The sequence below is a fragment of the Doryrhamphus excisus genome, chromosome 1, assembly GCF_030265055.1.
Source record: "Doryrhamphus excisus isolate RoL2022-K1 chromosome 1, RoL_Dexc_1.0, whole genome shotgun sequence".
In the NCBI taxonomy this organism is placed as follows: domain Eukaryota; kingdom Metazoa; phylum Chordata; class Actinopteri; order Syngnathiformes; family Syngnathidae; genus Doryrhamphus; species Doryrhamphus excisus.
The window spans coordinates 33,691,081-33,717,774 of NC_080466.1; the positions used below are offsets into that span (position 1 = coordinate 33,691,081).

General features: G+C 40.0%; 2 protein-coding genes across 2 annotated transcripts in view; both read left to right on the plus strand.

The window, feature by feature from the left end:
- Window positions 1–9,369, plus strand: part of LOC131125806 (neuropilin-1a-like) — a 62,778-nt gene extending 53,409 nt beyond the window's left edge. The window contains exons 14-18 of the mRNA XM_058067692.1: window positions 1,669–1,806; window positions 3,695–3,990; window positions 4,063–4,159; window positions 4,247–4,291; window positions 4,387–9,369. Coding sequence (XP_057923675.1) covers window positions 1,669–1,806; window positions 3,695–3,990; window positions 4,063–4,159; window positions 4,247–4,291; window positions 4,387–4,661 — 851 coding nt within the window. The 3' untranslated portion in view covers window positions 4,662–9,369. The remainder of the gene's footprint in view (window positions 1–1,668; window positions 1,807–3,694; window positions 3,991–4,062; window positions 4,160–4,246; window positions 4,292–4,386) is intronic.
- Window positions 9,370–11,112: 1,743 nt separating this feature from the next.
- The window catches only part of LOC131125811 (integrin beta-1-like), a 30,495-nt gene continuing 14,913 nt past the window's right edge, over window positions 11,113–26,694 (plus strand). Inside the window, exons 1-3 of the mRNA XM_058068118.1 lie at window positions 11,113–11,468; window positions 24,788–24,854; window positions 25,985–26,070. Of these exons, the coding sequence (XP_057924101.1) occupies window positions 24,788–24,854; window positions 25,985–26,070 (153 nt within the window). The 5' untranslated portion in view covers window positions 11,113–11,468. The remainder of the gene's footprint in view (window positions 11,469–24,787; window positions 24,855–25,984; window positions 26,071–26,694) is intronic.

Sequence of the window (26,694 nt, forward strand, 5' to 3'; positions counted from 1 at the left end):
ATTTTATTACAAGCTTCAATTGTACAAAACAATAACAATATAAGCAGAATTACAGGAACATAAAAGTGAAATTCTACAGAACAATGTCAACATAAATAAAAATTAAAAATAAATAACATTTTTTTTTGACGTAATGAGTAAATGTTTTATTGAAACTTTATTACTGCTACTATTATTATTATCTTTTTTATATTTTATTACAAGCTTCAATTGTACAAAACAATAACAATATAAGCAGAATTACAGGAACATAAAAGTGTAATTCTACAGAACAATGTCAACATAAATAAAAATAAAAAATAAATAACAAAGAAAGGAATGTGCGAGGGATATTGCTTGAAAATAAGAACAACAAAATAAAAATAGAAAAGATGTCACTTAAGCTTGTTCTTCGTATGAATTGTTTTTAGAACGTTCTCCAGTGTATGAAAGGTTGTCAGTGCTTTTCTGTTTTTGAATATCATCTTCAGTGATTCATATCATATTTTCAGTTCAGAAGAAAACCGGCAAATATTTGGCTTGCATAACATGACTCTGACTCCGGTTTCCTCCCACATTCCAAAAACATGCTAGGTTAATTGGCCACTCCAAATTGTCCATAGGTATGAATGTGAGTGTGAATGGTTGTTTGTCTATATGTGCCCTGTGATTGGCTGGCCACCAGTCCAGGGTATACCCCGCCACTCGCCCAAAGACAGCTGGGATAGGCTCCAGCACCCCCCTCGTGAGGAAAAGCGGTAGAAAATGAATGAATGAATGAATGAACATGACTGGATTTGTGAATATGGAATTTTCCTAATAAACAAAGACATTTCACAGCATTCCGCAGATCCTTACGAAGGTTGCATTGTATAAACAAGACCATTTCCATTTTGATGTCAAGGAGTGTATTAAAAGACATAAGGTCAAAGTAGACACGAGCATAGTTGCGTATACTTCCTACAGCGCTAATGTGCCCTGATGAAGGCTATTCTAATAACGTGACAGCGCCAACTACTGGTGTGGCATGCACATAGTAAATACAAGTGTTAGCTGGCAGTGCTGCAAGACTAGTAGAGTGTGGGAACATTTTTTGCGTTTGGTTTTATTTTAAGGTTTTCGACAAGCCACATCCGCATGTTGGCGGCACCACGCCCTTTCCCTGTCACGCTCCTGATCCCAAACATATGTTTGTGTCATCTTGAGGGGTTTCATGGAGGAAGACGCCCTCCATCAATGTGTCTGTCTCTACACGAGTGCATCTGCAGGAGGATTTAGTTTGGTGGAAGCCCTCCCCCTTCCATCGTACAGTGGGACTAGTTTGGGAATACTGATTTTACAAGCATACTTTTCCTCACGCTACTGGAAAATAAACCTGAACGTAGCACAGAAACAGCATGTTGAGTCTTTGCCAAGACTGTGAAATACAAACTTGGCCATCTTGACTTACTTAACATGAGCAGTATGTTCAGGGTAAGCCACCGTAGAACATGACTGACCTCAGTACCGTGTTGCCTTTCCTGAGATCCGATGCAAGAGCGATCAAACATGCGACTCTCCAAGCGGCTTTGTGGGTGTCCACGTCACATCACCGCTGCCTCCAGGCCAAAGGAGGCCACAGGAGGCCACAGGATATGGTGGTCCAATTTCCAGTGTGTAACCACTTGTCTCTCTTCCTCTGGGCTGCAGACAACTTGTGGTTTGACTGCAACTTTGACTTCACGTCCTTCTGCGGTTGGACCACAGAGACGGGCTCCGGCGCTGAGTGGCTCATCCAGACCAACGGTGCTCCGGCCACGCACAGACTGCCGACTCTCGACCACACGGGTAAGTCATGTGAGTGTTTGTGAGTGTGTTGCTGTAGTTGGAAAGCGGAAGCTGAAGTCTTTTTCCGCAATGCTTCCGAAAAACAAACATCATGTGTAAAGAATGTCCGCCGTGTTGGAACAACACTTGGTCTCTACTTCCATTAAAGCTCATGTGTTATGGTGCATGATACCAGAACACAGAGTAGTTGATCTCATGCAAGAAAAGCTGTTCAACACAAAGGACAAAGGATTGATGTTACATATTTTGTGGCTTAATCAAGCATTTCCAAGCATAAAAATGCCTAAATTAACTGAAATGAAGAGTCTTGAACCAGTCATGATGTGCTATATATATCACTATATTGACACTTACTATGGCACACATTATGTCATTGTATGGTCATATCACCTCGTACTTCGGTATGGGACAAAAAATTACAAAATTAAAAAACAAAACCAAAAAAAAACATATATTGTATTACGGAAAGCAGGAAGTGAACAAATGTAACAGTTAGTGATTGTAAAAGTACCAGATGGAGGGGTAGGATTTAATAAGCTTTGCTTCGTCCTACTCCTTTTGGACATGTGGAACTGTGAACTGATTATGGGATGCACTCAATTGTAATCTGATGCATGTTCAAATGTAATAAAACCATTACCATTACCATGAAATACTAATATACACAACAAAAATTCAAAATACTAATTCAAGATGTTGATATAGTATTCTACACTAGGTGTCATTTTAAAAATGGCCTATTTTTGGAGGAAAAAAACATTGAATCAAATGTTACTGTAATGTTCAGTAATGTTCACACACAAGCACCACACTTCTAGTGCAGGTTTGATATATAACAGGCACAATACAATACAACAGGCCCTCATAAAAACGTTGCCAGTTTTTTTTTAAACTGCATTTTGTTACCTTGGTGTGTCCTACACTGCACCCTTGTCTCAGTCATTTCCATACAATGAACAATCATAAATGAACAGTACTTATTTTTACACTACTAAAACACACACTTCACTGTTATGTACAATAAGCTTCAAACGTGCCATACTGGACTTATGTGCAATTGGATTCATTCATTCAAGTGAAACTCAGGTACAATATGTGAAATACTACATTTTGGTTACTGCAATTCTACTACATCTTGTTACTGTATAGGTTATTGTTTTTGATGCATATATATTTACAATTATTTTCAACAGCACCTGCCACTTTTATATTTATATTCTTATTCCTTGCTTTATTTTTATCCTTTTCCTTGTTCTTATTTTTACTTTCTACAAAATTGAGTTTGAGAAAGTAGCTAGCTAGCTAGCTAGCTAGCTAGCTAGCTAGCTAGCTAGCTAGATAGATAGATAGATAGATAGATAGATAGATAGATAGATAGATAGATAGATAGATAGATAGATAGATAGATAGATAGATAGATAGATAGATAGATAGATAGATAGATAGATAAAAACCTTAAACTATATTATCAAAACAGGAAGTGAACAAAATTACTTGAACCAGTCATGATGTGCTATATATATCACTATATTGACACTTACTATGGTACCTTAAACTGTATTACGAAAAGCAGGAAGTGAACAAATGTAACAGTTAGTGATTGTAAAAGTACCAGATGGAGGGGTAGGATTTAATAAGCTTTGCTTCTTCCTACTCCTTTTGGACATGTGGAACTGGAAACTGATTATGTGATGCACTCAATTGTAATCTGATGCATGTTCACATGAAATAAAACCATTACCATAACCATTAGCATTAGCATTAACATTAGCATTACCAAATGCACCATGGAGTTGCACTCAAATTCCGTTGTATGCAATACAATGCCAATAAAGGCGATTGTGATTGTGATTGTAATTCATACCTTGTCCTATGCTGCCTCCTGCAGGACGAGAGGGGAACTTCATCTACATGCATTTGAGTGACTCTTGGGTCAAAAGTGAAGAAGAGGGGGAGCGAGTGGCGAGGCTGTACAGCCTTCCCGTCACGGCGCCGGACACCGACCTGTGCGTGTCTTTCTGGTACCACATGTTGGGTCAGCACCCCGGGGTACTCCACATCAGACAACACAAGGAGAAAGAGGGGCATCATTGGGGGAGCATCCTATGGACCGTCAGCGGCCACCAGGGGGCGCGGTGGAAGGAAGGACGAGTTTTACTACCGAGATCCAGTGTCCCCTATCGAGTATGTCTGTCTTTTTTTGTAGTTTTTATATGTTTATATGGACATGAAACTGAAAGTGTGTTGTGTTTCCAGGTGGTGGTGGAGGGCGTGGCTGACAGACACGTGACAGGACACATTGCTGTAGACAACATCCACATTTTAGATGGACTCAACACTGAATACTGTAAAGGTAAACGTTCATGTGGTTAGCGAATGGAGTCTAATGGTGGACATCATATTTGGGGTCTTCCTATAATGACTATAATGTCTTCCTCAGACCCCCAAGTTTCTCCATCCCCACCCACCCAGATCTTCATACTGCGTACGTCTCCAATAAAGTTTGTGTATTTATTAATTTGTTTGATGTGATCCGGGTGTAACTTTATGTCCTCGTTGTCCCCCCCCCCCCCCTCGTAGCCATGGACTCCCTATCTCAGGACACGGGTGACCTCGGCAGTGCGGACAACATGCTGAAGACGCTGGACCCCATCCTGATAACCATCATTGCCATGTCAGCGCTGGGCGTCTTCCTGGGTGCCATATGCGGCGTGGTGCTCTACTGCGCCTGCTCGCAGAGCGCCATGACGGACAGGAACTTGTCCGCCTTGGAGAACTACAACTTTGAGCTGGTGGACGGCGTCAAGCTCAAGAAGGATAAGATGAACGGACAGAGTAACTACTCGGAGGCATGAGGTGCCGGGGGGTGGGGGGGGGGGTAGCCGACGGCATTTCAGGGTGGGATGACAACAAGCAGACGCCATCTTTTTTTTTTACTCAGGAGCGTCAGTGAAACAGACTGACCAGTAGGGGACACTGTGTATAAAGATACTGTACAGCGAAAAAAGATTCTATTTGTTCTTTGTGTGTGTGTGTGTGAGTGTGTGTGAGTGTGCTTTATTGATTTCCTGTGATCCCATCATATGTTGAGACATGATTAAAACAATCTTATTGGTTTTTTTTTGTTTTTTTAAAGTATGTGAAGTATGTGTTTACATCAGGGGTCACCAACGCTGTGCCCGCGGACGCCCATGCGCCCACGCGGACCACTTAAGGCGCCCGCGAGGCATCTTCTAAAAATAGCACTGGTCACAAATTATCATTGTTATTTTGTTCTTTAAATTTTGAATCAGAATTGCTTACATTAATGTTCATTCATTCATTTTCTACCGCTTTTCCTCACGAGGGTCGCAGGGGGGTGCTGGAGCCTATCCCAGCTGTCTTTGAGGCGAGAGGCGGGGTACACCCTGGACTGGTGGCCAGCCAATCACAGGGCACATATAGACAAACAACCATTCACACTCACATTCATACCTAATGGAATGTGGGAGGAAACCGGAATACCCGGAGAAAACCCACGCATGCAAACTCCACATAGAGAATTGAACCCTGGTCTCCTCGCTGTGAGGTCTGCGCACTAACCACTTGACCGCCGTGCCGCCGCTTACATTAATGTATTTTTTTTAATCGTCTTATAACATCAAAAATTAAAACATAAATATTTTATAACGAACTCTTACCTCAAGTCAAAGTTCATGTGTGCGCACGCGTCCGCTCACCGCTTTTCTGATATAGTGCAGCGGTGATGAGGAGTTAGCTTACTCGTGCAGTTTAGCCCCCCAAAACATGGCAGAAAAGCGAAAAAGGACTTACATTTTCCACAGTGATTGGGAAATTTACGTATTTTGAAGAAAAATGTGTCTTATTTGCGGGACGACTGTTGCAATACCAAAGCGGCACAATGTGGAGAGACACTTCAAAACTTGTCACGAAAGCTTGAATGCGAGCTACCCACCCGGCAGCGCATTAAGGACGGAAAAGGCCTGTTTGTTAAAGGCAGCTTTGGACAACAAAGGACTTTTTTCACTAGGCAGGTGAAAAAATCACAGAAAGGTGTTCCCTCTGACTTTCAAATATGTGAGCACATAAATGTTTCTTGTTAAAAAATATGTTTTTGTTACCAATTGTTAGCGTTATTCTGGAAAATAATGAACATTGATATATGAGCAGTCGCTTCACATTCTGTTACTACGACTATTCCTTTTGTTCTCATTACTAAAAAGTGATTTGTGCAGCTTCTTGGAAGTTCACCACAAACCGGTCATGTAGCCCTTCATACTATCCGTGCTCACAAAGTAGCCCTCGGACCCAAAAAGGTTGGTGACCCCTGGTTTACATGAATGTGCTTTTTCATTTCAAGTGTGTGTGTGTGTGTTCACAACAGTGCCTTTTTTCACCTCCATTTTTTTTGTTGCCTTGTTTTTTTTTTTGTTACACACACACGGGCACGTAGGAAAATTAGTCCGAAAATGATTTTTGACATTTTCTGGACAGTCAAGCTGTGTGTGCAAACATGGAGGGGTCAAGTCTTACATCCACGTGTGTGTCGTGTGTAAAAAGCCTGGTTTACACGGCACACCTTCTATCATATTGTATATAAGTTTTAATATATTTCTACTGGAGCTCTCTTTTCGAGAGAACACCCCCTTTTGTGCGGACGGACGGACTCCCAAAAGGCACACATGTGACATTTGTGCAGGGCTGCCCCTGGTTTATTAAGTTTATTGGGATCCAACATTGCAAAATAACAAATATACTGTCTAGGGCTGGGATTGTACCGACAACCGCAAAAGGCAAGAGCTGTACCATTACAGCATCAGGCATTGAAATGGGAGCACATCAATCCTGCCATTTGACTTTGCCACATGCTGTCAATCATTGTCTCGGGCTGACTTGGTGCTCGATCTGACACAAAACACGTGTTGTGCATGTAAAGTAGGGGCGGCCCTGCGTTGGCGTGTCTTTTTTTTTTTTTCGAACTAATGTGATGTTTTGTTTTGTGAATCCTTGTGGTCGTTTGGGTTCTGTTGTTGGGACGATGAAGGTGACCGAGCAAAGACTCTTGGGATGCTTTCATACAGGGTAACACTGGACCCACCACTACCACCACCACCCAGGGAGGGAGGGAGGGTCTCTTCAGGGTTATTGTGGGAGTAGATGCTGACAGACTTGGTTGCCATGACAATGTTGTTGTGTTGTCTTTTTGAAGGTTGTGTCGGCTGCAGCATTCTCCACAGCAGTGATTTTCAACCACTGTGCCGCGGCACACTAGTGTACCTTGAGAAACCGTCAGGTGTGCCGTGAGGAATTATCCAATATCACTTTTTATAATTAACATTTATTAATCATCATTTGCAAATATTATGTCAATAGCCATTATGTCAATAGTATACATGGACCCAAATATTCCAATTCACTTTGGTTTATTTGCTCAAACGGAAAGAATTGAACAAGGATGGAATATTCCTTTAACCAATCTGATTGAGGTATCTTGTACCCGCTCAAACAGAAAGTTGTCAGGGTGCCTTCTTCTTCGTGGTGTTTTTCTTCTTCTGTTGTTTATTGGTGGTTGGCAAGCAGCTTTCGTGTGCATTAGCGCCATCTGTGGAACAGAATCTAAACCCTTCTATACGCCATTCACAAGTCCACTTTTATTAAAAAAGAAAATATATATCTATATAAAACATGTCCTGAGTTTAATTATAAAATATTAGCAAGATTGAATTTGATCTTTTCCTGTTTAAATTTATCCCGGGTGCGTTCTTTCAGCGCATGCTCAGATATGACGTAACACGCAGATCCAGACGTTCTTCACTTTTAAAAATGGAGGCCAGCAATCGGCACTGGACTAAGCAAAGTTTGTTTTTGATTCAAACTAAATTTCAAGACTAGACAGACGAAAAACTGGCAATACGGAGTTATTCCAACAAGTGGAAGAAAAACTCGGGGAAGCCGGTATCACGTGGTGTTGATGTTTACGTTTTACTGGGCATGCCCTATTGACTATTCTGTTTGATTTTCACGGCGCATGTAGACAAGAGATTGGAATATTCCTTTCCATGGATACCATTGTTTCCCGAAAGGTCATTGGGAAAGAGAAAAAGTGGTGATGTAAAAACGTGGCTACTGTGGAGTGTCTGTGGTGTAAAGACTGGCAGAGCAATGTAATATTGGTCCGTGTGGCAACACCTACCTTGTTCCTCCCATAGACTTATTGATGCACGTGTGAGGTCGTGGTGACATTTTGGAACATTTTTGGTTAGTGGTGTGCCACAAGATTTTTACAATGTAAAAAACGTGCCGTGGCTCAAAAAAGGTTGAAAAACACTGCTCCACAGGACTACGCTGAAATTCAACATACACATCAGCTCATATGCTTGAAGGTCCAACACAGGCTTCATTTGATGTCATTTTATCAACAATAACCAACAATTTGACTGGGGGGTCACATTGTTTTACCTTCCTTTTTAGCCGTCACAGTCAGCAATTTTGTTTCAATTCATACGCTCCAACATTGAAGCCGGTGGTGGTCGCTTTGGACACATAAATTGGATCCAATGTTATGTTCTTGTCGACTGAGCTAACTTTTGTACTGTCTATGCTCAATTAACAAGAACATGAAATGTGAAAGGATGCTGCAGCACTCCACGTGACAAAAAAAAAAGAAATGTTGCACTGAAATGTGTAAAATTCATAGGATGTGTTTATGGTTTCTTTTTTTACAACATCCTTTCAGATGAAGGTGTTTTAATTCTCAGATGTACAATTTTAAACAAGGAAAAAAAAAAGATTCAATGCGTCAAGTTTATTTACTCGCTATGAGGTTTTTGTATCGTCATTGATGGATCTACGTGACAGAGTTTGTTTGCCTTTTCTTTCTTTCTTTCTTTTTCAAACTACTTCTGTAATGTTGCTGTCTCCAGTCCAGAAAAAAATAGACAAAAATGGAAAAAGCAGCAAGGCCTTAAGTGATTCAAGAAAAAAAAAAAAAGTTTGTATTCTCTGGTCAACGCCCAGATGGATCTCATCTGTGTTGTTGCAGATCATTGATGATTACATTCCAAAGAATTGGATAAAATAAATGTTTGCATTAAATGTGACAGTACGCTCTTTTCTCTTTTATGCTTTCTATGCTACAATAACTACAATAATACATTTGAAATCATGCAGCATTTATTTCATGATATTGGCCAATGACCACAATGTACTTGTATAATTACAAGTATATACAGTAATACAACTACCCATCCATCCATTTCCTATGCAGCTTATCCTCACTAAGGTCATGGGTATGCTGGAGCCTATCCCAGCTGTCTTCGGGTGAGAGGCAGGGTACACCCTGGACTGGTGGCCAGCCAATCACAGGGCACATATAGACAAACAACCATTCACACTCACATTCATACCCATGGACAATTTGGAGTGGCCAATTAACCTAGCATGTTTTTGGAATGTGGGAGGAAACCGGAGTACCCATGCATGCACGGGGAGAACATGCAAACTCCACACAGAGATGGCCGAGGGTGGAATTGAACCCTGGTCTCCTAGCTGTGAGGTCTGCATGCTAACCACTACGCCGTGCAACCTATATATATATATATACACATATTTACATATACCGTATTTTCCGGACTATAAGTCACACTTTTTTTTTCATAGGTTGGCTGTTCCTGTGACTTATACTCCAGAGCGACTTATAAATGAAAAAAGTGTTTATGTTCCATAAACACTGGACACCTTTTGTGTTCATGTTTATTTTTGGTGTAGCTGAATAACCATTGTGTTAGCATATCTTACACCTATTCAGCCTGTTCTCTATTCTTTTATTGTTACAACTTGCCTTCCAAGAGGACGTAATGTCTGTTTTGGTCAAGTAGTTTGGAAAATAAATTACCCGCGAAAAATGCGACTTATACTCCAGTGCGACTTATGTATGTTTTTTTTCTACCTAATTATGTATTTTTAGCCTTGTGCGACTTATGAGCGACTTATAGTCCAGAAAATACGGTATACATATAAACATATACACTGTAAAACCTGACAAGTTAGTTGAACTCAAATGGTTTGAGGAAACCAATTGCCTTAAATCATTAAAGTTTATTAACTCAAACATTATAAGTAGAACATTGTTTTTCTGTTAAGTCAAAGCAACCCTAATTGTTTAATCTACAAAGACTCAATTTAAAGTTAGAATTACTAAAGCTAAATAAATAATTCAAATAGTATTGTTGGAGTACTATAAACTCAAACATGTCCCCTTAACTTGAATCTAAAGGCACCAGTTTAGCTCACTTTGTTCAACCTATTAAGTGTACTCACTTCATTCTAGTGGTACAAACTTAATGCTTTGCAGTAGTGATTACTCACTTCATTTAAGGAAACCAGGGGTCTCAAACACGCAGCCCGCGGGCCAAATGTGGCCCGCAGGACACTAGTTTGAGGCTCCCGCCTTGATATGAAAGTTTAATGTTGATATGGATACTGGATGGTATCATGTACCCAGAAAAAATGATTACGTTTGATTAATGTTCATGTTAAAGGTTAAATAACTGTTAATAGTTATCCTCCCTATCCGTGTGGAAGTGGTAAGTTTTTGGCTATTTAAGTTTAAAGGAAATAACTTGAAGGCTACCGTTTAGGTCGCTAGCTCTCTAGTTTGCGAGTTAGCATGTGTCTCAAGACCCTGCAGTTGCGCAATATGTTGTAAATAAAAAGAGTATAAATGTGACTATAGTCGTGTTTTGTCATGTCTATAGGGCTCTAATAATGCTTTGTTCATTTTAATCTGAAAAAATAATTTGTCTACCCACCAACTATATGTGGTTTCTTAAGTTTTTATTATTTGCCGTTTTATTATTATTATTGTATTTATTTATTTATTACTGATTGATTGATTGATTATCTTTATTCTTGATTTGTTTCTTTATTTTTCATCTTATTTTGTGTAGAAAAATAAAAAGTAAAATATTTGAGAACAGTGGAATGTTTTATCAGAGCTTTTCTTGTAGAAAATTGGAACCAAAGCGAAGTTAAATTTTTTTTTTTTTTAAGAAATGCATTTTTTTGTTTTTTTTTGTAAAACCTGATCCGTCCCAGTCTCATCCAGACGTGAACTGTGCACAGCTGAGAATAAGCATAGAAAACGGATGGCTGGATGTACACAGCTATACACGCCTGCTTGTGAGCATGCGCTAAAAAGATGACGACATGACGGCGAAGATGGCGCGTGGTTTCCCAGGTGTGTTTGTTGCAGTGTCCGCTACGCGCCGCTGCAGTTGCTGGTTGGGCGGGGTCTACGAAGAAGAAGAGGTTTGTTCACAACGGGGGAGGGAGAGAAACATCACCAGGAAAAAAAAGATTTCCTAACAGGGAACTAACAGGGAAGAAGGAGGACAAGCTTCGGCTGTAACGTGGTGTGACTTGCCGATGACTCCTCGCTGCTTATCTATTTTGTTAACGATGACTAAATATTAGCCGCAAAGACAAAGGCCCGCTCTTGAAAAGTTGGCACGTCTGACAGAAAACCAAGTGAACCCTGACAAGCTTTCCGCTAACCTAACCCAACCTCGCTGCTTTAAAGTTGAATGATCTCTTTTTGAACGAAGACTTCCTGAGGATTAAATGCTACGTTGACTCTACGACACAAATCGTCAAATAAAAAGGTGAGTTTTAACACTTTACTTTCGTTCACCTTTTAAAGTACGCATTTAACAACATGGAGAAGAGACGACAAAAGGAGGAATGTGTGTCTTCAGGCCACAACTTTTGGGTGGGGATTAACTTTAACATCACTTTTAAGCAAAGATAATTACATGTACTACTACAGCGACTATTGGCTTATTGTTTCCTAATCTCTTGTTGTTTCTTAAAGTTTGACAGAAAGTAGGTCATTGAGTCGAACAAACTGCCCTTTATTTGTTCAGCAACTGATTTATCACTGAAAGAAACATTTATAAACACCATATCTTGTACCTCGTTATGAATGAGAGAAACGATGTTGCCATAAATGATTATTTTTCATATTAAGTTAAATGTATGTACGTATATTTATTTTAGAAATGAATGGTGAAGAAATTTAGTTTATCAAGCCGTTTCTTGTCGTAGCTAGCTACCTTGTAGGGCGCCTTATTCTTGTAATACCACTTTGGACCTCTGGGGGAACCTAAGAGTCCTACTCACAGCTCAACTTGAGTTGTAGAAGAAGACAATTGTCGTCATCGGTCCCATCTATCCATTTTCTATGCCGCCTATCCTCACTAGGGTCGGGGGGTATGCTGGAGCCTATCCCAGCTGACTTTGTGGGAAAGGCGGGGTAACCTTAAGGGGAACCTCATTCATTCATTCATTTTCTACCGCTTTTTCCTCACAAGGGTCGCGGGGGTGCTGGAGCCTATCCCAGCTGACTTTTTGAGAAAGGCGGGGTAACCTTAAGGGGAACCTCATTCATTCATTTTCTACCGCTTTTTCCTCACGAGGGTCGCGGGGTGCTGGAGCCTATCCCAGCTGACTTTGTGAGAAAGGCGGGGTAACCTTAAGGGGGACCTGTTATGCTAATTTTTTTACCCCTTTGAGTCGTGGTCTCCTATAGATCACCTACACACAATAACTTGCACAGAAAACTTTTTAGATTTTTCAGAATCTGCACCTATTCCAGTCCTATTTCCTTGGATTTGTGCTTCCTGCCACAATGGTCTGTTTTAATTTAATCCGCCCACGGCCCGCCCCCGGGCATGCCCACTCTGCTGTGATTGGTCACACGCCCAAAATTGCTTCCTAATGATGAACCATATAAGGAAGTCCCCCCTCTGTGACATCACAAAGGGGCAGGTTTACCACACCCTTTGAAACCAAGCGTTTTGCGCCATCCCAAACTTCTTTCAGGACATTGTTGTGTACTCAACCACACTAGCATCAGAGGTGGCGCCAACCTTTCCTGGTGTATATCGCCATTTCAACTGTTTCAATAAAGTCCACTGTGGCTTGATTACGTTTATCATTTCTACTGGTGTAAGTCATTTTCAATTTTTTTTGTCATTTTTTTACATTCGTCCAAGCCGCCAATCAAAGGTCCTTTTCGTTGAAGACACACAAAAGAAGCCTTGTATCCGACATGCCTCCATGGCGTCATGAAACAAAACATCCCAGTAGACCACAGCTGTATCCCAGTGTGTCCTGGTGTATTGTGGTGTGTATAAACTGTGGTCCAGTATCCAGAGCCAGATGGAGGTCTTGGATGAGACTCGACTGGTTAACCAGAGTCTCTTGCTCAGACGTAACTGCAGCAGCTGTAATTTTTCTTGTGCAGTCGTTCAACTTGGACAAGACGGGACTTGTCGACCTCGCTCACTTCCAGCAAAGGAATTATAAAGCCTGAGGGCTTGCTTTCTTTCACCGTCCTCCTCCATGTTGAATACTTGTGTGCTGCTGAGGTTGATGTTGTTGGGGCCTTGCAACAAATATTGTTAAAGGACAACAGCTGCTGAAGTGAGTGATTCAGACCGGCTAATCGAAGACAGACGCAGGACTGACTCACTTGCCTTAGTTACGCTTTTGTGATGTCTAAACAGTGCAAGACAGGAGTGTCCACAGAGGATGAAGGGTCACTCATTCGGCATTACTCAACTTAGGACCACCCCCCACACTTTTTTTGAGTCATTCTTAGAGTCATAGTTGGCTATTGGTCAATCCACTCAATGAGTCCAACATAACTAGTTTCCACTCATGTCATTTTATTAAGTCAACATGATTGTGTTGTTTGTGCAAATGTTGGATGTTTTCATTTATTGCTGCTCACCTTTTAAAGGTGACCTATTATTATGCTCACTTTCGGCCCATTGTATTGAGTTGTGGACTCCTATAGAGAAGCTATACATGATAACCCGCTCGGAAAGCTTTCTAGATCTTCCACAATCTGCACCTATTCCAGCTGTATTTTCTTGGATTTCCAAAACGTTCTGTTTTAATTGATTCCACTCACGGCCCGCCTCCAGGTGACGACCTGTGAGGCGTCTTTGTCTTAAACTACACACTCTCAGATATTTGTCTTCTTGCACGGTTGTGCAGCGTTTTTCTGTCCTTGTTAGACCCAGTTTGTTTTTTGTAAGAAATTTTAGTTTAGATTTTTAGATACGTCTTCTAATCTATTAGCCTTATAAAATGATGAACTTGGATTAGCAGCCATACCAGGAGATTGATGCAGAGGACTGACAGTTGTTGATAGTAGGCCTCGATGCAAAAATGTACATACTTCTTTGAAAATCATCTCATTCATTTTCATTGTTTGTTAAATTGATAAAAAATGGTTTGTGAAATACATGAAAATGTTTTTCTTTGAAAAACAAAGAATTTGCAAGTGATGCCAAACTTTTGGGTGGTGGTGTATATAAAATATATTTATACACCATATAGTTCAATTCACAGATGCATAACAAAGTTTAAAAAACAAAAATAGCAATTACAGGTAAGAGGACAAAGGTGTAACGTGAGGGGGAAAAAAAAGGAAAATAACATTTGAGCAAAAAGGTGTAGTAACGATGAGAGGAAAAGAAGGTAATGTGATCAGAAAAAACAAAACAAAAAATGAGAGCAAGAAGGTGTGACGATATAAAAAAACATCAAAGAAACATTAAAAACTAGGGGAAAAGAAAGCATAACACAACTAAAAAAAGAGCAAAAATTCCTAAAGGGAAGAGAAAAAACAAAAAATGTCAATGTTAGAAAAAAGCACAAAAAGGTGTAGAGGTAAAAATATGACTTTTTACCAAAAAAAATGGATAACATTAAATAAAAGCTCCAATGAGACACAATGACATTTACTGTACTCGGGTTGGTTAGCTTGAGTAAATCCTGCTCTCCTTTTCTGTGACATGCTGCAAACGGTCTGTCATAACTTCCCCCGAGCTCTCTTGTAAACGAACATGGTTTCTGCCGTGTGGAACATCTTAACTCTTTCAGAGGAACATTTCATCAAATGTTCTGTAAACATTCTGTGATGACGGAAAATGAACACCCAACTTGAACACATAAAACTTTCAGCCAACTGAAATGCCAGCATTGCTACGCCCGGGGCTTGTGCCTATCGGTGTTTGAAAAGTGCCAAAAACTGGCTAGTTGGCTAGAAACATCCCAAGGGCTAAAGCGATATCATCATGGAAATGATGGTGCTGGAAGACCATCTCTTTACCATTGTTGCTTATTTGGACTTATATTGGCAGTAAACCCACTGGAGCCATGGTTTGTACTCCTGAGCTGCCATATTTAAAAATGTTTTGTTAATATTAGGGATTGACCGATATGTTTTTTTTCGGGCCGATGCTGATACAGATTTTTTTCCAATACCCTTAGCCGATGGCCGATTTTGCTTGTGCCAATATTTGTGGCCGATTCTGCTTTTGCTCCCTCAATTTACATGAAAAAATGACAATGATAACAAATATTCCAGGTCTCAAGTTTAAACTAATATTTTTTTAAATGTAAACACTGAACACAGTAGGATTCAGCTTTCTTAAACACACATTTAAACGGTATTATCAACTTTAAAAGGGATAAATATTCAACCCTGTGCAAAACATTTTTGTCGTTTTAGTTTTTTATCTGTTGTGATTCACTACTGTTGCAGTGTGGGAGGGGTACCGCGACTGCGTGTGTTGCAGGGTCCTCCGGCAACACAAAGCGGCCCGGCGGATGCCAGTCTGTAAATCATGCTGCGGAAAAATACATCAGGGAATCGGCCGATACCAATTCAAGTAAAGAACGCAAATATCGGCCCGATATATTGGCCGGCTGATGTGTCGGTCGATCCTTAGTTAATAGTAGGACTACGTTAAAAAGCCATAGCATTTGAGTATGTGGAATCAAACTATGGAATGGATTGAGTAAGGACCTCAAACAATGCACAACGATGAGCCAATTCAAGAAACAATACAAGCAGTTGATGTTTGCTAAATACAAGGATGAAGAGTCTTGAACCAGTCATGATGTACTATATATATCACTATATTGACACTTACTATGGTACACATTATGTCATTGGATGCGCATATCACCTCCTACTTCGGTACAAGGTACATTATTTAAAAACAAAAAAAAACTTAAACTGTATTATGGAAAGCAGGAAGTGAACAAATGTAACAGTTAGTGATTGTAAAAGTACCAGATGGAGGGGTAGGATTTAATAAGCTTTGCTTCTTCCTACTCCTTTTGGACATGTGGAACTGTGAACTGATTATGGGATGCACTCAATTGTAATCTGAGGCATGTTCAAATGACATAAAACCATTACCATTACCATAGTAGAGATGTCCTGATATTGGTTAAGAACAAATCTACAGGTGCAGCTTTTCAAATCCATCTTTGAGCTCTTTTTACGTCCAGGAGTGGACCCACTACAGTTACATCTAAATGATAGCTATATAAAGTTAGTGGTTATATGTATCAGTCTTGAAAAGCAGGAAGTTAGCAGTGTAGGCTTGATTTTTTTGTTGCAAGAAAGTATTGCTGGGCGATATAGGCTACAAACAGCTATGTATATAGGGAAATGTCACCTACCCCGATAAGAAAACCAAAGGTGGCGTCACATTAAGATCAGTGGCATATTTGTACAGTATCTGGGGATTGTGTCAAGTTTTTTTGAACATTTTTTGAACATGCATCAGATCACATCAAAGCTTATTAAATCCTACCCCTCCATCTGGTACTTTTACAATCACTAACTGTTACATTTGACACTTCCTGCCTTTCTAATGTACGTATATACATTTGTTTTAATTATTATACATTTTTTTATTTATAATTTTTTTTTTTTTGTCATGTACCGAAGTACCTGTGAAAACATTTTACTTATTTAAAGATGTTTTTAAATGCTAATCACTGGGATGACACGTGTAGTCATGCGCTGCTCAATGACGGACGGTGTGTTTGTAATTAGCCCTTGTGTCCTTTACAGGAAGCTCTAACCCGTATCACTTTTGGTATGGCATCCATCCTGAGACGCAATGTAAATGTCAAAGTGACCCAGTGAACTTCAGAGACGCCCCCGTTTAAAAAAAAAAAAAAAAAAAAAAGTAGAAGCACACTTTTCAGTTTTAGTACATTTTCCACAGCGCAGTATGGAGCTGGTTAGGTTGGAATGCATGAGCTCATCTCTTCAAAGGGTCTGGAGGTCCGGAATGTCCTCCTCATGATGGGCAAACATGGACTGCTTTTTGCCGTAACAAATGATGACAAAGATTTTTAGTGAAAAGAATATTTTGTGTTTTTAAATCTGTTCTTTATATTATCATTCACCATAATCATTCACCATTTATGATTCGCTGATAATGTTTTCTTGTCAATAGTTGGCATTTTGCCCCCTAGTTGTTTGTAGACCCAAAAGTTATTTTAAGTTAAGACAACACAAATGTCAATCTCGGAGGGGATTTTGGAAGGGGGAAAGGGAGCCATGTGTCCAAAATAAATGAAAAATACATTTTGTTGTAAATGCGCACAGTACATATTATACGTATACAGGGCTCTACATTAAAAGCAAAAATGACTTGCCCATGGGGAATCCTTAAGGTGAGAACTACTTGCCCGAACTTGCCCCATGTAAAATGAAAAGACTGCCATAATGATATCATCTCATTTTTGTGGCATCACATGAGAATCTCAAATAAAGATGAAATGATTATCATTTCTTGTGGTTGTTTTCCTACATAGATCATGACGTTGCATGGAAATCTGGATTGTCAAGAGACTTCTAGGCACTTTGCCTTTTAGAAGTTGTGCACCACAATGAAACATTATTGAATAGACACATTTGTGTACTAGTAAAGTGTTTTGAATCCAGAAAAAAATGCTGAATGGTCAAACAATAATTTGTGAAGCAAAGGTGAGAAAAATCCACAGAGAAATGGAAACGCTAGATTTTGTAGCTTGTGCAAAATCAGCACTTGGTATTGGATCTAATCGGTGGTGTTTCATTGTGACCACTTCAAATTGTCACAGCAATGTGATTCACTCACCTGTGCCATCATTTGATTTGCTGCCGCTAATAAAATACTTGTTTAGGAGGCACTGGTTCATCACTTTTTGCTGTTTTCCTTCACAAGTTGTTGAACAATTAGACCATGTTGGCAGGGACGCCATGATAGATGTTTTCCTAGTCAAACCATCGCTGATTGGTTGATCGCCAACAAGAACGGGTGTGGGTAAAACGCCGACTGTGGAGAATAAAGGATTCTGATTGGTCCATTTCAAGACTTGCAAGGATTGGTTTGCAAATTACCACCGGAATTACGCAGTCCGTGTTTTACCAACACCCAACAAGAACCGCTTTTAAAAAAACTCTTGGCAGGATGGCAGGTCAAATCGCACTTGCCCCACGGGAATATCACTGATTGGATTTACTTGCCCCAATTTTTCGGTACATCATTATTGTCGAGCCCTAGTATAGTACATGATATGTTAACATGTCAGCATCTAGCCAAGGGCTAATTTCACCAATCACTGGTGGTCCTGGTTCACAGGGTCAACTGTATCATAGTTCCAGCCAAGTGAAGAGATTAGAATTCTGGATCCCATGGACAGCTTGAATGACGTCACAGTCTTGTTTTGAATTCACAACTTTGTTAGTTTTGATGTTGGGAACAATGATGTTCCCAAAGCAGTCTCGACTGAGGAATTCCCTCCTGTTTTTTTTTTTTTTGGACGGGTGGGGGGGTCTTAATGGACTGAAAGTGGACTGTGACTTTGTGCAGCAGGTGGGGCTGTGTGTTGTGACCGGGTGGCAAAGCGAGAAGAGGGGGATGGGCGTCCAAATGGTTTGTAGACCACCAGATGACTGACCCTGTCCCCCACTCCACATCCACCCCCCCACACCCCGTCTCCCCGCCACACCCCACCAGCGTGAAAAATTATGCCTTTCAATTTGTCTTCATCATCTATACCAGGGGTGGGCAAACTACGGCCCGGGGGCCACATCCGGCCCGCCAAGTGTTTGAATACGGCCCGCCCGTTCTTTCCAAAGTATTTCATTTAAAGTCAACATACAAGCTGGCATCATGGCTTGAGCCGACATTTTCATGGTTTGGCGGTTTTATCAATTTCGTTATTTGATGCGGTCTGTTGTTTACAAAGTGAAAAAAGGGACACAAGCACATAATAATAATAATATTTTTTTGTCTTATTATTATAAATGTATAACGCACTTTACATCAAATACATGATCTCAAAGTGCACATATAGCAGATTGCATGACACTTTTACAGATACAATAATTTAGTTATTTGATGCGGTCTGTTGTTTACAAAGTGCTCCTGAAAAAAGGGACACAGGCACATAATAATAATAATAATAATAATATAAAATAATAATAACAAATAATATAAAATAATACTAAATTTATTAATCTTATTATAAATTTATAATGCACTTTACATCATAATAATAATAATAAAATAATAATATAAAATAATAACAAATAATATCAAATAATAATAAATTTATTCTTATTATTATAAATTTATAACGCACTTTACATCAAATAAATTATCTTAAAGTGCACACATAGCAGATTACATAACACTTTTACAGATACAATAATTTCGTTATTTGATGCGGTCTGTTATTTACAAAGTGCTCCTGAAAAAAGGGACACAGGCATATAATAATAATCATACAAATAATAATAATAAAAATAATGAGAAATTTATTATTATAATTTTATAACTTACTTTACATCAAATAAATGATCTCAAAGTGCCCATAAAGCAGATTGCATAACACTTTTACAGATACAATAATTCCAGGTGGACTGTTACGTGTAAAATATCGAGTCTGCCCCCCGTCAATTTTGTTAAATCAATGCGGCCCGCCAGTCAAAAAGTTTGCCCACCCCTGATCTATACTCTCTGTATGAACACACTTCTGACTGATACATTGATGTCCAACACTTTATAATAACCCAAGTAAACATGTACATGATTATAGTATTCTGTTATTACTTGTTTTGGACAGTATAAGTGTGCACTGGCACTGGAGGAAACTGTACAACAAAGCACAGCAAACAACAGGAAACGTGTGTTGAGGTGCAATAGTTATACTGGCATAAGAGTTTCTAGTTAAAGTATAGTACAAGTAGTATTTCATAATGTAAGAACTTTGGGTAGAAGAACGTGAACATTAGTAACGCTCGACCTCAACACGGCCATGGTCTAAATGTTAGCAGATGTGCTACTTCGATACACAACAACAACACACAACTGATGTTAACACTTTGCAAACGCTTAAAAAGACTTATTTACTTTCAGTCACAGCCTCAGCCCAACTGGAGGACATACTTTTTTGTGCATTTGTGTCATTTCTTTGCTCAGACTTTGTTGGAGCGACTTAATCACCAATAAAAAGAGGAAGGGGGGGGGGGGGTGCAAAGAAAAGGTAGCGATAACATTTTTAGTCTGACTCCGAGCTCAGCGCTTAACTGGCTTAAAAATGATCACACTTTTTGGGTATTAGTTCATGAACTTGTGTCAAAGTAGAGGTTGTACATTCTGTTTGGAACCAAATTTTAAAAAACAACAAAAACAAAACCTTCACTCTAAAATTGAAGGGATTGTGATGGAGAGTGAATTTAAAGCTTGTTCGTGCTGTTTATTTACAGATGGTGTTTTTCTATCTGTTAAAACTATCTGTTACTAACGAACTGTCTGTAGTGGAAACACAATCCGGATCAGCATTTAACAATCGGCACCGTACCCAAGCCAGGAAAACTGAATCACGGAGGCCTTGTGTACACATAGCAGGTTATTTTTAAAACTGCATATTTTCCCCTGTCCGTTTATGAAAAAAATTGTGTTCACACAACCTCATATTTCAAAGAAAATGCACCGTAACCGTATAAATGCCACAGTCATTAGCATGCCAAACCTGCAGGCGGCACCAGTTCCTAAAATTCTATCCAATCAGAATCATCCACTGTCATCCTGTCACTTCCAGAATTAGGCAGAATTACTTCGAAATGTTTTTTTTTTTAAATTCAAAGTAAACGAGACGCAAGAAAATATTGATTGGGAATCTTGCCAAAGCAAGTCGGCGTAGGAGCCTACTCGACACCTCGTGCAATGATGCAATAATGCAATGATTTAAGCAAAGATGGCCGACCTCAAAGTGTTTCTTTGCCTCTGCTCTTTAAAGTGAAGCAATATTTGAGTTAGCAAAAAGCGCTTGAAAAATAGCTACAGTTGTGAGGGCATCCATGTTGTTGACCTGTTAAACACAGGTCATGTGTGTGACGTCACAGGTAGTGACGATGGGAAACGTAAAACTCCTGTTATTGGCGTCCATACACAAACACGTCATCGGATTTTCCCACACTTTGACCTGAGGTTTTGAAAACCTTCCTTTTTAGTACCAAATATCTGGTAAATCGTGGAAAATAACTTAGTTTGATGAGATACCCGCCTACATGTGGGCATGCCCTCAATCAGTGAGCGCTATCGGCTAAAACGCATGTAAACATTCACAGTGATTTGACAGACACCAGGCTTGAGACTTCAGTTCAGATTCAGATTTAGACATGATGTGTGTATTTATGTATGTACGTATATATAATAGGGCTGTCAAAGGAGAAAAATGTATAATCAGATTAACCACGGTTTTCAAATGAATTAATCATGATTAATCTTGAAAGAAAGATCAATTATAGGGCAGGGTTATGTATATTGGTATGAACAACGCGAAATTAACTGAATATTTTAATCAAGTTAAGAGATGGCACACATGTCTGAAAATCTATTTACCTAACACTGGTGGAGTTTGAGTCAAGGGTGTACCCCGCATCTCGCCTAAAGACAGCTGGGATAGGCTCCAGCACGCCCACGACCCTCGTGAGGATAAACGGTAGAAAATGGATGAATGAATGAATGGTGGAGTTTGAGTCCAGGGTGTACCCCGCCTCTTGCCTAAAGCCAGCTGGGATAGGCTCCAGCAAGCCCACGACCCTCGTGAGGATAAGCGGTAGAAAACAAATGAATTAATGGTTTATTTAATTCCCACCTGAAGTCAGCTGGGGTAGGCTCCAGCATACCTAATCACATCATCATCCTCAGCACAGATTCTGCTCATCAGAGGACTGTCACCTCCAAAAGGGAAGAACCAAAATACAGGGAGATGGTTGTCAGATGATAGGTCTTCCAGTGGAGATGTCCACAGTGTGAATCTATGCACCACATTGACTTGGTTCTGATGGTCTCTAAATTGTGCTTTCACACTGCACATCAAATCAGAGCAATAGGTTCTGTATTGGATCAACTTTAAGTCCACTTGTTTGGCTTGAGTTTTGGTAGCAGTTCTTCCAAGAGAAGATGTTGCCTAGGAAAGCAGAGAGCTGTCCTCATGATTCACGTGGTGTGTGATGACTCCGCCTCCTCTGGTTTGACCATACAAAGTCATGATGGAGTCTGTTTACGTCCTCTCTAAATATTAGCTACTCAGCTTCTCGCCGATCAATGGTCAGCATCTTAACAAGAACAAATAGAGCAGGACCAAACACTTTAGCTGCTACTGTCATTTAATTAGTTAAGTAGTGTGAATGCTGAGAGTTAATGATTATTGGACAACAAAGTATCTCATCGTGTCTTTCTAGCCTATGACGGAGTCTTCTAAGCTTTGCTGTTATCAGCTGTGACCACAGAAGGGCGTATACTAGACTTGTAATGAACACCTCCAACGGTCAAACCATTGCTCGCCATCTTCTCTCCTCCTGGCTTGTGTGAGAAGGAGAATGTGCGGCGCTAACGTGTGTTCTGCACAGTGTCAGATGGCTGCAGTGTGCAAGAAGAACAAGATGCCACCATGCTGGTCCTCAGGAATGTGTGGGAGGAGTTTGACCGTGTGGGACCTTGCTGTTTGTTTGCTATTGATTTAGTGCTGAATGACCTGTTTGTCTTACCACAACGTATGTCCTACAGCGATAGGTTGACCTTTTTATGACCAAGCCAGTAAATCAACATGTCACGAACACTTGGAGTGGAGACCTCCACCAATGTTTAAACATTGGCACATGGGAAATAGATATGAAAAACTAACATCCAGTATCCCAATACTTTAAAACTCTGTGTGTACGCTACTCGCCCCGTCTCCACTGTATGACTGACAAAGGGCTCACTCCGTTCATGCTGTTGTTCTATGGAACGAACATGCCAATGCACAAAGTGAGTCCTCTTATCTTTCTTCCTGTTTGGAGGCGAGAGACGAGGAAAAGAGACACGCATGCACAGTAGAGAAGATTCACTCGTAATCTTTTAATCCATTCATTATATACATTCATACTATGGACAATTTGGATCTAAAGATAAGATCTTTAGATTCAGATCCAAAGTTATTCAGTGGTATTTTAAATCAATGCTGCCAAATGTCCATGAAATGTGGTACCTGTAAAGCGAAAACTATCAAAAGAATTTATTCGCTAGCTAATGGGATGCTAACGTTTTCTGATTAAAGGGGACCTATATTTTCTGACCCTTTCTATTGAGTTATGGTCCCCCATAGAGCAGCTACCCACAATCCCCCCTACAGAAAACATTTGAAATTTAGCAGAATCTGCACTTCTTCTAGCTGTATTTCCTGGGATTTCTGCTTCCTGCCAAAACGGTCTGTTTTAATTTATTCCACCCAGAGCCCGCCTCCGGGCATGCCCACTCTGCTGTGACTCTGCTGTTCTTCCTAACGATGAACCATGACAAAACACGACTATAGTCACATTTATACTCTTTTTATTTACAACATATTGCGCAACTGCAGGGTCTTGAGGCACATGCTAACTCGCAAACTAGAGAGCTAGCGACCTAAACGGTAGCCTCCAAGTTATTTCCTTTAAACTTAAAAAGCCAAAAACTTACCACTTCCACACGGATAGGGAGGATAACTATTAACAGTTATTTAACCTTTAACATGAACATTAATCAAACGTAATAATTTTTTCTGGGTACATGATACCATACAGCATCCATATCAAACTTGCGCGGGCCGCACTAACATTAAACTTTCATATCAAGGCGGGGGCCTCAAACTAGTGTCCTGCGGGCCACATTTGGCCCGCGGGCCGCGTGTTTGAGACCCCTGATGTAAACAAACCAAAAAAATCATGCTAACCCAGAGTCCATTGTATTTTGATTCTAAGCGCATCAGCATGGCCAACTCATTGAAAGTGGTCAGGACTCTCGTGTCACAGGAAGTGGCCGTTTACAGTCGCAAATTGCCAGCTGGAGGTGTGAATTGAATGTCTCGCAGCACTTTTAACAGCACTCTGCCTCTGTTTCCTATTTTAGCTCACAGCTGTTAGCGTAGCGTTTCTCTGTGGACCGTGTGGTGGGTTTTGTTTTGAGGCTAGGAAGTCACTGGAACATGGATTCTAACCAGAGTCTGACCATACATGGACGCTCATACATCCTTTTTCTCTGTAGCTTTGTGGCCACTGTGGTCATTTTCCAGCCTGTAGTGTTGGCTACTGCAAGGATGGAGGAACAAATGATCCTCCTGTAGTAATGCTGGCGTAGTAACTCTGAGCTGCTTCCTGCTTCCTTATTTGGACATGTTTGTCCGCCGCTGATGATAGAGGACACTGTTAGATCATTTCTAAGACTTAGCATTACATCCTCTATAATAGAAGTGGGCAAATACAGCCTGTTGGTATTATTTTTACATTGATGATCATGATTTGCAATATGTTTGTGATTAATCCGAGTTGCACAGGAAATAGTCAGAGCCCAGCTTTACATGAGTTTGAACAGCAGTGTTTTATATGCTGCAATAAAGTCAACCGTCTCACCTATGGACGGCGTGGGCATAAAAATAAGTTAACGCCCAACACACTTTACTCATCACCCTTCTGCTAAGCATGCTGGGTAGCGGGACACACTCCCAAAACACAGCTGTGTTTGTCACATTTTGTTGTTTGATTGCCACCATTAATATATTTTCTGATGTTTTTTTGTTTTTTTTTCAGATGGATCTACGATTAATCATGCTGGCATCGTTGTTAACGCTGCTAGGTGGCAGCCAAGCTCAACCAGGTAAGAAGCAGCAGCCTAACATTTGCATCACAATCTTACCACAATCAAGGATGAGGAGAAGCCAGTTGGGGTGTGCATAGAAAAATGTTGCTTTTATAAAAAATAAAATATCTGTGTTGTATGGCATAGCCTTCCAGTGAGTGTCTTAAAGCTGTATATCAAGGGTCTCAAACTCAATTTACCTGGGGACCACTGGAGCTAGGGTCTGGGCAAGGCTGGGCCGCATCAGGTTTTCCAAAAAAAAAACCCGCATTTATTAAAAACAGAAAAATATACAAAGTTTTTCAGTGCTTTGGTTCCGATTTTCTACAATAAAAGCTCTGATAAAACATTCCACTGTTCTCAAATATAAATTTTTATTTTTCTGCACAAAATAAGATGAAAAATAAATAAACAAATCAAGAATAAAGAAAATCAATCAATCAGTAATAAATAAATATAATAATAATAATAAAACGGCAAATAATAAAAACTTAAGAAACCACATATAGTTGGTGGGTAGACAAATAATTTTTTTCAGATTAAAATTAATTAATTATTTAATTAACAAAGCATTATGATGCCACATTATGTCACATTTATACTTTTTATTTACAACATATTGCGCAACTGCAGGGTCTTGAGACACATGCTAACTCGCAAACTAGAGAGCTAGCGACCTAAACGGTAGCCTTCAAGTTATTTCCTTTAAACTTAAATAGCCAAAAACTTACCACTTCCACACGGATAGGGAGGATAACTATTAACAGTTATTTAACCTTTAACATGAACATTAATCAAACGTAATAATTTTTTCTGGGTACATGATACCATACAGCATCCATATCAAACTTGCGCGGGCCGCACTAACATTAAACTTTCATATCAAGGTGGGGGCCTCAAACTAGTGTCGGGCCGCATGTTTGAGACCCCTGCTGTATATTATGTGTGGGAATGGGTCAGCCAAACTCTAAACGAGGTGAAATCATGACTTGGTGCATTGCCTCGGGTTCTCAGGTTGCCTCAGCTTGACTCCGCTCTTTTGAAGTGGGATCCAGCAGCTGGTTTGAGTCAAGAACTTACTGGAACTCTGTTTCTAACATTTATGTTAAAAAACTCTCTCCTTTTTCTTTTGTCATTTTGTCTTTCAGAGGGAAGCGTGTGCATTAAGGCGAATGCACAGTCGTGTGGGGAGTGCATCCAAGTCGCCGAGTCATGCGGCTGGTGCGCGGATGAGGTCAGTGGATGCGAGGGTGAAAGAATCAGGTCACCGCTGCAGTTTTGCTTTTGACTCGAATGTCCCCATGTGCGTCTCTACAACCTCAGTCACACTCTGCTTTTGGTCCGAAAACCAGCCACTATTAATGAAAGGTTGTTCTAAAGGTTGTCGACTCCAACTAAACACTTGTTGCTGTAACATGTACGTTAGCATGCGCTATGTTATTGTGCAAGATGGCATGTTGCAACTAGCCACTTTGTGCAGGCAAATTCCTGTGCGTTGATAACATTTACTCATTTCGCCCCTCAACATTTAATCCACGCAAATAGAAAAAAATAGCACCTCCATCATGGCCAACCTGTTTGTAATTTGGAGCACCAGATTTTATTTGTCATTATTATGACTACTGTCTCTGTGGAAGGCGTTTATTTGGAGACATCACATGGTGCTGTTGCCTTCCAGTGAGGTGTCTGGGATCCATTTCCTCTTGGATTTCACCTAAAGTGCTATGTATACATAAATATCTTTCAGTATTAAAGTGAGAAAATTATGATGAAACCATATTTTATGAGGAATCAGTGTAGATAATAATTATAACAATTAACCATGCAATAAACCGTGCAATAACCCTGTAAGACACCT